The following is a 13,615-nucleotide window of genomic DNA, read 5'->3' as shown; positions in this document are numbered from 1 at the left end:
GACGAGAACTTCCGACGAGCGATCCGGTGGTGGGGCATCTGCGCTCATCTGACAGCGGGCACAGACTTTCAGACCCCATCCTACCAGATAACGGTGACGACGGCTGCCTCCCTGGAAGGGTGGGGAGCACACACCGGAGAACTTCACATGAGAGGCCTGTGGCTCCCGGAGGAGAAGACGCTCCACATCAACATCCTGGAGCTCCGTACAGTGTTCTGGGCCCTCAGGTCCTTTCTCCCGTCCCCCAAGGGCAAGGTGGTGAGAATCTTCACCGACAACACCACCACGATGTTCTACATCCGGAAGCAAGGAGGAACCAGATCCCCAGCCCTCTCCAAGGAAGCCCAGGATCTGTGGCATTGGGCCGTCGCCCAAGGGATGTTTCTGGTGCCCTTTCATCTGGCAGGGATAAAGAACACCATCGCCGACTCACTCAGCAGGGAGCTGCGCTCGTGCCACGAGTGGGAACTACGTCAGGATCAAGTGGATCGACTTTTCCAACGATGGGGAAAACCGCAGATCGACCTGTTCGCAACGGCGACGAACTCCAAGTGCCAGAGGTTCGCCAGAAGGTTTCCCCAGCCGAGGAGCATGGGCGATGCTTTCTCGTTCCCCTGGGACGGCCTGTTCCTGTATGTGTTCCCTCCGTTGCCGTTGCTGCTCCGACTCGTCAACCAGCTCAAGAGGTCCCGGTGCAGGATGATCCTGGTCGCATCAGCGTGGCCGAGGCAGATCTGGTTCCCGGACCTTCTGGACTTGTCAGCGTCCCCACCAGTCAAGCTGCCGACGGACGTGGATCTTCTCTCCAGAGAAGGAGGAGCCATACTTCATCACGACCCAGAGTCGCTGAACTTGCAGGCCTGGCTCCTGCAGCACTAGAGTTTGGAGGGTACGATATCCCGGCTGACTGCAGAGAGGTCCTTGCAAAAGCCAGGGCGTCCTCAACTCTCAAGTGCTACGGACATAAGTGGAAGAGGTTCTCTGTCTGGTGCCGTGCACAGAAGATTAACCCTCTACGGATTACAGCCCCTCAAGTGCTGCCGTACCTACTGTCGCTGGCCAAGGCTGGACTTGCCCACGCCTCCATCAAGATACATCTGGCTGCGATCTCCGGATACACCAGAACCACAGGACGGGCGTCCTTGTGGTCCCATCGCCTGGTGAAGGAATTTATGAAGGGACTGTTCCGATCGTTCCCACCAGTGAAGGCCCCTGCCTCGGCGTGGGAACTCAACGTGGTGCTGACCAGGCTCATGGGGGCGCCATTCGAGCCTCTGCATTCGGCACCGTTGCAATTCCTGTCGTGGAAGACTGCGTTTCTTGTGGCCATCACCTCCGCACGGCGAGTGGGAGAGATCCAGGCCCTATCCTGCAAGCCTCCATGCTTAACTTTTCACGACACGAGGGTGGTGCTGAAGATGCACCCCTCTTTTATGCCCAGGGTGCCGTCGGACTTCCACCTCAACGAGCCCTTGGTGTTACTTGTTTCTTCCCGTCGCCTTCGTCACCGGCCGAGAGGACTTTGCACTCGCTGGATGTGGCTAGAGCGCTGAAGTTCTACGTGGACTGCACGAAGAGTTTTCGGAGGACATTGCAGCTTTTTGTGAACTTTGGACCTGTGAACCAAGGGAAGGCTCTCTCGAAGGCTTCCATTTCCAGATGGCTCTCCGGCTGCATCACGCACTGTCATCGGTTGGCAAACCGACCGTTGCCTGGCCATCCGAGAGCCCATTTGACCAGAGCTATCGCTGCCACCACGGCATTCTTGTCTGGTGTGCCCCTGTTGGACATCTGCAGGGCTGCTACGTGGGGGTCGATGCACACCTTCACGAGATTCTACTGCATCGACCGGGATTCCAGGGAGGAGTCCAGGGTCGGCCATGCGGTGCTGCGCAACCTGTTCGCCTAAGGTGAGCCTGGTGAGGAGGTAAGAACTGCTTAATGTAGAGTTTTGATGTAATGCTTAATGTTGAGCCTTTTTTCCACCTCCCGTTGGTTGTGCACGTGTGTACTGCTATCTATTCCTATATTCATGAGCATGTGAATCCATGCCAGACCCCATGCTGGAGAAGGAACAAGTTACTTACCTGTAACTGTTGTTCTCCAGGATGGGTCTGGCATGGATTCACATGCAAACCCTCCCTCCTGCCCCTCTACGGCTCTTCACTTGGTCATACTGCCACTTTGCGTGCTACCAAATCTGAAGATGGCTGCCAGAGGCGGGGCTTAGGGTGAGGGCAGTCATTGGCTGGGGGCAGTATGACCCAGAGACCAGTGATTGGTTACTACTGAGAAAGAAAGATCAGAAACGAAACTGATACTGATTTTTTTCTTTACCGAGGATTCCCGGCCTGACGACGGGGAATATTCATGAGCATGTGAATCCATGCCAGACCTATGCTGGAGAACAACAGTTACAGGTAAGTAACTTGTTCCTTGTTTAGTATATGGGGAAACCTACTGCATTGTGAAACCTAGGCCTCAATGGTAATGGACTCTGAAAGCCAGGCCTGTTTCCTCTGCTGCACTGGACAAAGATCGCCCCCCACCAGAACCCCTCGAAGCTAACGATATGTATATCTCACACCACCATTGTGGACACAGGCCGCAGGCACGGCCATGCATCCATGCACGATAAAATGCTGCTATGGCTAAGCACATCCGGTCTAGCATCGCATATAGCATCCAGACTCAAATACCTGACGTAACTCAACACCTCTGCCACTAGCATAGAGCGACTACCAATCCGAAAGGAACTCAGTACAGCTGGCCACACATCGACTCTCTCAACAATAGCAATCTGTCGCAAACCTTCAACAGCGCCTACCCACGTTCCTGACCTCTTTTCAGGCTGCTTAGTCGAGCCTTGCCAGCCACCCAAGTACTACACCAGCAACAAGCACACATGCATCTCTTAAGCCAAAGTCCTTAGAATTTTCCACCACATCGACTATGGCCACCGAGTGCGTTCCAACCAAGAAAAAGCACATTGAGGCCACACAAGTGGGGAAAGAGCGATATATAAATAACCAAATACAATACAATACATTTAGTGTTAACAACTTGTGCACATTCATGGATGATACTTTCATATTTGTTATGGGAAAGTCGCAGACTCATACTTCCTTGCAGCCTCTTAGTCGCCGGCAGGCGTGTGATCGATCTTTAGTGGAAAAATTGAGGGAAATGGGAGACTTGATTAGGAAAGTCCGGTGCTCTGATTCTTTTGACACCGCAGTGGCAGCAGATTTGATCAAGGCAGGCAAACAAACTTACATGATTTGGCTGAGGTGCACTCATGCTCAGAGACTTCAACGAGATGCTGAGCAGATTCTTTTGAATTTAAGGAATAAAAACTCCTTGGCTTTTTGGAAAATGGTCAATGAACTGGGGACATCCCAGTCAGATATTCAGCTAACTGCAGTTTCTGAAAATAATTGGGTTGAGTACTTTGAGGCAATTTACTCTGACAAGTTCTTTCCGAAGTGGTTGGAAATGTAGATCTCTTTGAATCTGGAGTCACCCAGAAATCAGCCTCCCTTGAACTGATTGGAAGCGCTGAGTTTTTGTAATTAAGTGACAATTGGAGTGTACCTGTGGTTCAGGAGGCGGTTGAAGAAGTTATGTGAAAAATTAGCTAGCAACTCCAGGTCCCCTGTCCTAATTGACTGACTAACGTCGTATTTAAAAGTGATCATATTCTGTGGTCCTCGATTTTGACCATTCTTGTAACGCATGTGGCTCTATCTGAAATATTTCCCCCATCATAGAGAACTGCATTTGTTGTACCTATTTTTCAGAGGAGTTCTGGGGCAGATCCTTAGAATTACATGCCAATTGCCATTCTCAATGCTGTCAATCTCAAAATAGTCTTGATGGTCTACGCCGATGACTTCCCATTATTTGACTGCACCCAGAAGGGCCATCAACAACTCGTTGACACTTTTGCTTACTTCAACTATCTTAATTCCCTTAAAATTAATTCTGGGAAGACTACAATGCACTGCTTTTCAATGGTGTATTGACTATGACCCATTAGAAAGGGTTGATAGTTTATCTTGGTTTCCCAGTTGTTTCTAAACCCCACAAGTCACGTCTTTAGGATTGGTTGAATTACAGGACTGTGTCATTGACAAATGAAATGTGTAAAATCGATGCTAGATGTGGTAAGTTCTCCTTCATTCCCCTCTTAAAATTCTATGAGGAGAAAATAGTCCCTAAGATTTTATATGGTATCGATGTTCTTCAATTTTGGGTCCTTGATTATTTACCAAAACTGGAAAGTTTAATTTGACGAAGGGCCCTGAGGGTTCCCAACTCGGTTCCTTTACTTGTTATCAGATGTGAGCTGGGTATTAGCTCTCTGGTCAGCAGAGCTCATTGGAAAACCCTACCTTATTACAATAAAATGTTGAGCCCTTTTTAAGACTCCCTATTTTTGGACCTTAATATATCGCTAAACGGAATGGTGATCAATTTTTTAAATCCTTATGTGTTTTATGTAATCGTTTACTACTAAGTACGATTAATCAAACTGAGTGGGATCTTGTAGCCAATCCTGAGAAAGTTAAGCAACAGTTATATGCGCAGGATTGGATTAGCACCTTTGACGGAGTGCATAGTTACGCATCTTTGAAATACCTGAGTCTGGAGCACAAAAAACAAGCAGAGATGGCTTCTTTCTTATCACATTATCCCAACAAATTTGTGCGTGGGTCGTTTTTAAGGTTCAGGTGGAACCTGTTTCATACAAAACAAATTCTACTAGAATATGGGATGATCACTGGGGAGATGACCAAATGTAGATTTTTCAGATGCCCAGGAGAGCGTGAGAACTTAAAACACATACTGGTTCATTGCCCTGCACACTTGATAAGCGGCTTGCTTATTTAACAAAATGTGAACACTTGATTAACTGCAGATTGTGAAGTCTTTTGGTTTAACTGCATTGCTGGTAGCTCTTCTGTTGTACTGGTTGTAGTTAATTTTATTAAATGCTTGAAATTGGTTTTATTATGTGTATCTTAATCCAGAACAGTTTTTTTTTAATTGTCGTATTAATCCTTTCCTTTTTTTTTCTTGCATGTATTGATATTTTGTAATGTAGTTCTGTCGCTTCTGATATGTTTTACTATTTTAGTGGTTTAGTTGTTAAAGGTTATATATTAACGAAATGACAATTAAAAAAAATATATATTATCAGACCATTTATTCATTCATCCCGACACTCATTCACTTAACCATCCATTGTTACCATCTCATCTATTCACACATCTCTTTAGCTTCACATGTATTCCGTCCTGTATCCTCTCACATATCCCTTCCAATAATCATTAATTGATCCATTCTCTCTGTCCCCACACACATTAATTCATTAATTCATCCATCCACACTCTTCATCATTACATTCTCATTCATCTCTATCTCCACTCTAATGTATCCAATGTCACACTTATTCATGTATAGTGAAGTCTCAACTAGAAATCTCACAATAGTATGGAAACAAACTGTGGCTGATAAGGATCATTGCCCAGAAACTTCATGACTTAATTTGCGATTATTGTTTTGGTGTCTAGATTATAGACAGCAACATGCCACGTGAAGGGCTTCTGCACAACGGCATTCCCATTCCAGTGCCACCGCTCGATGTGTTGAAGCTGGGGGAGCAGCGGCAGACAGAGACAGGACAGAAACTCTTTTTGGTCCTTTTCTTTGACAACAAAAGAACCTGGTAAGGAATCTTCCTTCCTTCACTTGTCTTCTAGTCTCTCTGTGTCTTGTCACTGTCATGTCTGTTAATTCCATCTCCTTGCATTTGTTTCTTGTTTATGATTTGTGTTTATTTCTGATTTGCAGGCAGTGGCTTCCTCGTGACAAGGTGCTGCCTCTTGGTGTGGATGACACAGTAGACAAGCTTAAGATGTTGGAGGGCCGGAAAACTAGCATTCGCAAATCTGTTCAGGTCGCATATGACCGTGCCATGATCCACATGAGCCGTGTTCGGGGAGACCACTCCTTTGTCACCTCCAACTATCTTTAGGGGTTTGCGAATCCATTTTGCTGCTTATGTCGACCTCTTGGACCTGCTGGAGAGTAATGAACCTATGGTAAAAGGAAAGAACATGTCCAGTGTACTTTGCACTGAGGGGAGTTATTCCCCCGCATCCCCTTCTGTGTACTGGAACTCCAGCGAGGGACCCCAGAATGTACAAAATATTTCACAAACTAGTGGTGGAAAAGTAAAGCTTTTATGAACTGCTCTATGAAGGACTACCACCAGCCAAGGAGGGAAGAAGCATGAACGGGACTAAAGGGTTATTTGGGTGGGGGAGATGCATTGCCGTGCTGTGGATACAGAATGTTGCTGATTCCTTTACTCCTGTACCTTACCTCATGCTATTTACCGCCCTGGTGCTCAGCCTCCAACACTGATGGATTCTCGTGAGGTCATTTTGTAAATACAGGTTTAGACCCTTGTGCCAAAATTGCCAGAATCCCCAACCGCCCTTAGTTTGGTCCATTTTGCCCAGTACACGGATGCGGCACACTCTCAGCACACTTAATTCACTTGGCAAGACTACGCGTTCCTTGATTTCCATGCTCTGATCATTGTTCTTTCTCAGATATTTTGAAGACTGTTGTGTTGGTTTGGTTGGCCTTAGTCACACATTCAGCAGTGTAACTTAGGTTTTTAGCATGAATATCTTGGTAAAGACATGTTTGTGAAAATGTGTGTTGAACCATATCTGCAACTGCATGGGCTTGATTTTTTGGGCCTTGTCTGCTAACTAATGAGTGCCTATTTGAGTATGTCTGGGCATCCTTTGGGTTCAGACCTGCTGTTGTGTGAGCCTTGCTCTCAAAGCCAATTGTTCATCCGTGTGGGAGTGGCACTAGAGTCTGTGCCTGCTGCCATGTAAGCCTGGCTATGAGGATAGCATTCTTTCATGTGGACTGGACTCTTGTGGGCTTACCTGCTGCTGCTTGGTCTTAGTTTGGAGGTGCTTCTAGAGTTGCCCTGGGTTAGGATATGCCTTTTGGTGTGGGCCCACGATGTGTTGCCTGCATAGTTAAGCTGCTCAAATGCTGTCATTATAGAACTGTGAGATACACAATATCATGGGCATGGCCCACTTCCTTCCACACAACCACACGTTTTCCTCACAGCTTCTTGCTATTTAACCTAATCCCTAGAATATATTTATATACACACACCTGTATATTTAGTTTCCATTTTTTATGGATTTTTTTTGTCTTACTAAGAATCAATCTATAAAGTCTCATACCTGGTGAAGGCCCAGTTAATTAGAATTTAGTTGCTGCAATGAGTGTAAGGTAAGGGAGATAACCCCAAATCAGTTCAGTGTTCTGGGATTAAATAGGCTCCTGCCATCATCCATTTTATAGACAAGTACGCTGAAAAATGTGTTTGGCATAAATATAATTGGAACAAAGCATATGTTAAACTCAGCTGCAGCAAATTAGTTGTCTTTTGAGATACTATTTTTCTGATGGTGTAATATCTAAACAGTGTAATATCTAGTACAGTTGGTGTATGTGACTGACTTGAGAAAATTGTTTAGCAAATAGTGGAGATCAGAGCATTTTGAAATGTATATTCCATATATTCCATATTGAGAAATGTTTATGACAAAAAGGATCTTTCACATCGAAAGTAGCCCTGCATCTTGGTGATCTAAAAATACAATCCATCAACTGGAAAATCTACGTAACGAGATACATGCTGCCTTTTCAGGAAGGCAAGTGTGTTTAGGCAGGCTGTATGCCAGAACCAGAAATTGTTGTGTGCTAGTGTTTTGGCTGTGGAGATGCATTGAGGTGGGTATTTGCTATATGTTAGTTTTTGTGAGGAAAGATGGCAGTTTTAGATTGTGAGTGTGAGTGTGTTGACTGAGCAGTGTCTTTTAGAATTGGATTTGTTTCGGGGAAAGCTTTGAAATGCACTGCTTTACTTGTCCTGCTTTTGAGTTTCACAAAGTTCCTGCCCATCCTTTGACCACTTCTAACTTAAGAATGTTCTCATACGGTAATGTTGGTACCAGGGTTGGAAATGTATATTTTACCCATCCACCTTCCTTAACTACAAAAAATGCAGTGAATGAATAAAAACAACTACAGCATGGTGAAACCTCTTCTATTTACACCTGGTTAGCCATCTCTGAAGGGGGGATAGCCTTGCAATGTTTTGTGGTAGTCTGAATCAGATTACAATAATCACTTTTTCTTTTTTTTTTTTACTTTTTCGCTTAATTTCAAGACATTTGTATTTCACTCTGAGTCATTATTATCACTGCCATTCATGCCATATTTTTTTAACAGATCTAGTGGCAGTGAGCCTTCATCCTTGAGAGAACACTGCCAAGTTCAAGAACCTTTGTACATTAAACTGATTAACTGAAGTCCACAGATGATTGGTGGGTGGGAAGGGAACGGTAATCTGTAAATAGGTGTAAAATATTATTATAACTTATTGCAGCCTGGTGTTCCTATTCTTGGCGTCCTCCGTTATGTGCAGGGTGCGTGATATTGTGCCCCATTTGACCGAGACTGACACTTTTTTTCTAGTAGTAGCTCAGCTGTGGACTTTGTGACCTGTGTATATCACTGTTTTAGAACCTTTTTTCAATACCCCTTTAGACTTTTGTGTTGGTGGCTTTGTCACCAGACCTTTCAGTGTTGCTGTCAATCTGTTGTAAAGCACAGAGCATTCTATTTATTGCAGAAAGTGAGTCTTTTTGCTTTCTAGAAATTTATATCAGAGAAGTCTTATAATGTATGCTTGTAAAGAGATTTTACTTACTATACCCTCACTGTCTGAAACTCTATTTTCTCTTCAATTTAAATAAATGTTCTAATCTGTCCCCACAAGCATGACACCTCCCTTTCTTACTGTGTATCTGCTTTGTTTGCCTTTTATCATGAAACTGCTTTCATAGATTGAATCTCCTATGGAATCATATACTATGCATAATCCGGTCATTCGTCTGTATAACTATAATATATGTAACATTTTGAACAATGCTTTGTGGATGTTGTTTCGTGGAGGCACACAGTGAGGTCGAAAACCTCATAATGTCAAACGCTGTGATCCTCATATTTTCTTTTGGGAAGCATCTGGTTTTGTCCTCGACACGAACAGCTCAGAGAATTCATATCTTTTCAGAATCCAGTAGAAAATCCCAAACTGGATCAGATGAGACTCATTGCAGTGTCACAGCCGGGGGATCAACACACAACTTGGAGCTATTATGTAGTCTAAATGGTTTATTTGCAATAACAAAAGTAGGGATTTAGGTTCACTGAGGACACAGGGGGGGGTCTCATCTTGTGAATTACACCACCACCTATGGGTCATCTGTACCTGGTTAAGGTGTCATACTCGTATGCTGCGTTGGACCCTGTGAGTCTTATGCTTAAACCCTTGTTTGAGGCTGTCAGACCCTTCTGTCCTATGTTCCTCGTGCACCACCCTAGGAAACTGCCCAGGTGTTAGATTAGACTCTTGGCCCAGCCATCTCAACTTGCCCTATACCTCCTCATCCTAGTTACTTCCCCCCCTTTTTAATGTTCACCTCCTTTCCTCCCTGCGTCCCTTTTTATTTTCTTGGTCACTGTGATCTTCTCCACTTCCCTGCTTTTCTCTCTCTCTCTCTCTCTCTCTCTCTCTCTCTCTCTCTCTCTCTCTCTCTCTCTCTCTCTTTCTCGCTATCTCTCCTCTCCTTTTGGCTGCTCCTCCTTTCCCTCTGGCTGCTCCTCCTTTCTCTCTGTTTCTACTTCTATCTTAATCTCTGCTCTTATTCTCACCTCTTAGTCACATTCCCCCTCTGCCTTTGCTTTCACCTTTCCTTCTTCAGCCTCCCCTGTCACTTCTGCCTCCATTTCTATTTCTTCCTCTGCTCACACTTCTCCCTCCTCAGCTCTCCCGTCTCTCGTCAACTGCCTCTTGTTAAGATGGATTTCTGAACTCTGACCTGGAGGGGCAGAGGTTCAGAAGGCCAGCCTAGTTTCTTGGAACAGGGTAACCTCTGGACAAGCCAGACCAATCAGGGTAGCGATGGCAGTGGTCAAGACTAAGTCTCAAGAGGGGTGAGGGTGACTGAAAGACCTCAATGAGCACACAAAGCAAGGACACTTACAAATGACTCCAGACAGGTGTTATATTAAACATATAGACACATTTATTACCAGGCCTTTGTAACATCGACCATAGCAAAGAATCACAATAATACTAAAGTAAACCAACACATCACAATCAATACAATATATATACAAGACCGAGGGGTCTAAGGAGTTAGAAGCACGAAATATGTAGACCACCTAGATGGGGAGGAAAATAGGCAGTTCAAGTAATCATTAGACCTAGTTCGACATCAGAAATACACCTAACTAGGAGGCAGTCCAAGCCCTACGAAGAGAGGAGCCTTATGCTCAATAGTACATGCACGCGCTTGTGCCAATGGACAAAATATGGTTTCTTCAAGGGTCTCGGACAATTCAGGAAGGTGGATGAAGCGATGAAGAACAAGTCCCCACTACTCAAGCAAGACCTCCACTTGCGGGCAGAGGCAGGGTGAGAGTGCCGGATGGATCCGCTATTTCGCAACAGCGGTAGAAAAGAAATGGGTTCCTGCGCTAGGAGCCACCAGTTGGGGTATGGACTACTCTCCAGTCCCCGACACAGGCAGACCCAGACTTCGCCAGTTCAGTTCACGTTGCTGGCAGGTTCGGATGCGACAATCAGGACGTCTCGACACTGTGTAGATTCCGCGGCAGCAGGATTCAGGGTCGAGGGGGTCACAAATGCAGCGAACGTGCACAGGTCGTTACCACAGCAGGGCAACACGGCAACCGCGTTTACTCTGGTCCGGGCGCACTCGTCTCACTTCAGACCTGGGAATGCCAAGTGTACGAAATTTGGTGTGAGGGTGCAGTGGACACATAGCTAGCAGTAGGTGAAGTTTCGAGGGCTGCTCCGAAACAGCGGCGGTGACAGAGCAAACGTCCTGTGTAAGCTGGTCAGCCCACTGGTTGGCCCAGGGACACTTCCGAAGAGGCTTACTTGCAAGGTTTGATGACAGTGCCGAGAATAGTTGGTCCCACTATTCCAATGGGTCGAAGCACCTTCGCAGACCTTCTAGGACGATCAGATGCACAGGGGTCTCGCAGGACGCCAGCGGGCTCAGGATGCCAAACCTTCCAGCGGGTCACCAGCGGTTCCTCGACTCGGCTTCTTGTTGCAGGATACTTGGCTCCTTATCCCTTGTTCGGTGTGAACACAGGAGATCGACCTGGTAGTGGTGTTTTCGGCCTCCTCTTATCCAAAGTTCTCTTCGCACCAAAACGGAGAGGACCCAATGGGAGATCTGCTCACAAACACTCACTCCATACGTGGACCAATCACGGACCACGGTGGTCCCAGGCATTCATGACACTCCAGACTCTCTGGCACCCAGGATGTGTATTGGGAACAGACATCCCAGCCCACATCCTGGAGGCACACACACAAGGCATGCAGAAGCCCGTGAAAGCTTTGGGTTTTGCAGGAAAGTGCATGACCAAATAAGGACTGACCCAGGTCGGTTTGACCTGGGGAAGGTGATGGGGCAAGATGGCCAAACGACAGGACAAAGAACCGCGTGGCATGGCCATTTTGGAGCCAGGCCACCTATTCGTGCCAAACCTAGTAAGCGCGGATAACCTGGCAAAAAAGGGTTCAAAACATAAGATAAACGATAGCTGCCACCAATCCTGTCTGTGACACACCTGCACAGTTCATAATAAGTCCAGCGAGAGTTTCTAGGGCCTTTGGAATGACTAGAGACCCAAGAGTGCGGTAAAGTAAGTTACATTACACTCTTGTTACATGTTGCACAAAAGCTGCAACATGAGGAAAGGACTAAGGGAAACAAAGTTTCCCAGTACTGACTGTCTTAAGGGCATGTCAGGTTCCCCATAAGAATTGAGCGAAAGCCCAGAGGAGTGCAGCGGAGGGCTGCGCTTCTCTGGCAAAGGTTATATCAGGGTGTAAAACAGCAGCAAAATGTTTGGGGGTTCACACATGGAGGAAAAATTACATTCAAATTTGAAATCTTTCCTAACACCTCTGAATTCTCCCTCAGCTCTCCTCCTGTCAGCTTCACACCACCACAGCACACTACTCTCCGCCTCTCTCACTGAACTCCTGACTCCTACATGGTCAACAGGTTTTCTGCCCATCCTGTTTTCCTGCTGGACGGGATGCAGGTCATACAAGAGATTAAGGTATATCAACTGTGTATATTGTGCAAGCAGAGCCCCTGATTGGGAGTGGAAGTCTGGGATTACAACTTTGGTTACCTATTGTTTATAGGCTGTGGGCCTGCCAGCAGCTTCACAAGGCGGGTTTGCTTTAGCTCTCTCTGCCATTTTGATTTCAGATTGAGGATGGAATTGATTGGAGCTGCTGGCTAGCTACACCTTCTTTTCTCTTGGCTATCTAGGTATAACAGTCCAGGATTATGAAAAACCTAAAGGCTCATGAGAGTAAGAATTAGCAGACGGTGATTATCTTCGATTGACCTGCAGTCTTAGGTCTGTCAATAAGCCGGTTCTCTTTATAAGCCCATTGTATTCTGTGCACGCCAAGAAACATGGCTCTGCAGACTATATGATCTTTGTTCACAATTTTTTTGGATTGCCTACATTGTCACACTACATTATCAGGCCAATATAGTTCATGGGTAGAAATGTGGAGGATTACATTGAAGCTTGGGATGGACTGAGAAACCAATTGGGGCGGAATGTCCTTGGTCTAGCCCCTGCGCTTTCCATTACAGTCTGACACAGGTTGACATTGTGCAGAACCGAGAAATTATTTCGGTTTTTCCCCAGATATGCAACATTATTTATGTACCCATTCCCCCTTAAGAATCCTGGGATGCCTTGGATGGAGTGTGGGTGAGGGGCCTGGGGGGCTGGGATTTCTCTGTCTTCCTCCTTCACAGCAGGTTGGGACTGCATCTGCAGGTAAGTCATATAAGCTGCCTGAAAGATTGTGGTCACTTTAAGAAATTCTTTAGAATGTTTTGGAAGCCTGTACTAGCATGCATCCTCATGAGTGAAGGACCCCACCCTCACGTCCAGACCGCCACACCCAGTTCCTGTTTTTTACATCTACACTGAAGTACAAGATTTGCTGCGCTCTGTGACACCCGCCCTTTTTAGGTGTTACTTCTAGCTGTTCACTTTTTTCCTTTTCTTTGAATGGTTGTTCTTCCTTTTTTATGAGGTCCCTCTCTCGGACGCCTCTCCAACATTGGATCTTTCATAGATTCACATGCTGTAAATATCACACGTCGTCAGGCTGGTAATCCTCAGTAAAATAGAGCAGTTTAAATTAAACTGAAACTTCAGTCACTTTAGTGCTCTGTCGTCGTTTTGGCACAGCCAATAGGAAATACTCTCTTAGCTCCTCCCCGGTCGGCCATCTTCAGACCATTTACTGCATGTTAGTGTTGGGAGTCTTCAAAACTCTTCTTCAACAATTTTCTTGGATAATTGTTTTTTAACGTTGTTCGATGACCGGTAACATGGTACCACTACACGAGACCTCCAT

At 45.8% G+C, this 13,615-nt stretch overlaps 1 protein-coding gene across 4 annotated transcripts in view; it reads left to right on the top strand.

Moving 5' to 3' along the window:
• Positions 1-8,889, top strand: part of BRPF3 (bromodomain and PHD finger containing 3) — a 795,874-nt gene extending 786,985 nt beyond the window's left edge. For all 4 annotated transcript variants that reach the window (XM_069633430.1, XM_069633427.1, XM_069633428.1 and 1 more), the window contains 2 exons: positions 5,577-5,731; positions 5,857-8,889. In XM_069633430.1, the coding sequence (XP_069489531.1) occupies positions 5,577-5,731; positions 5,857-6,040 (339 nt within the window). In that variant the 3' untranslated portion in view covers positions 6,041-8,889. The remainder of the gene's footprint in view (positions 1-5,576; positions 5,732-5,856) is intronic.
• Positions 8,890-13,615: the final 4,726 nt, after the last annotated feature.

Source organism: Ambystoma mexicanum, chromosome 13, assembly GCF_040938575.1.
Source record: "Ambystoma mexicanum isolate Mex_15411 chromosome 13, UKY_AmexF1_1, whole genome shotgun sequence".
NCBI lineage: Eukaryota > Metazoa > Chordata > Amphibia > Caudata > Ambystomatidae > Ambystoma > Ambystoma mexicanum.
Note: the sequence above shows the minus strand (reverse complement) of the source record. Positions and strands in the feature narration are given on the sequence as shown.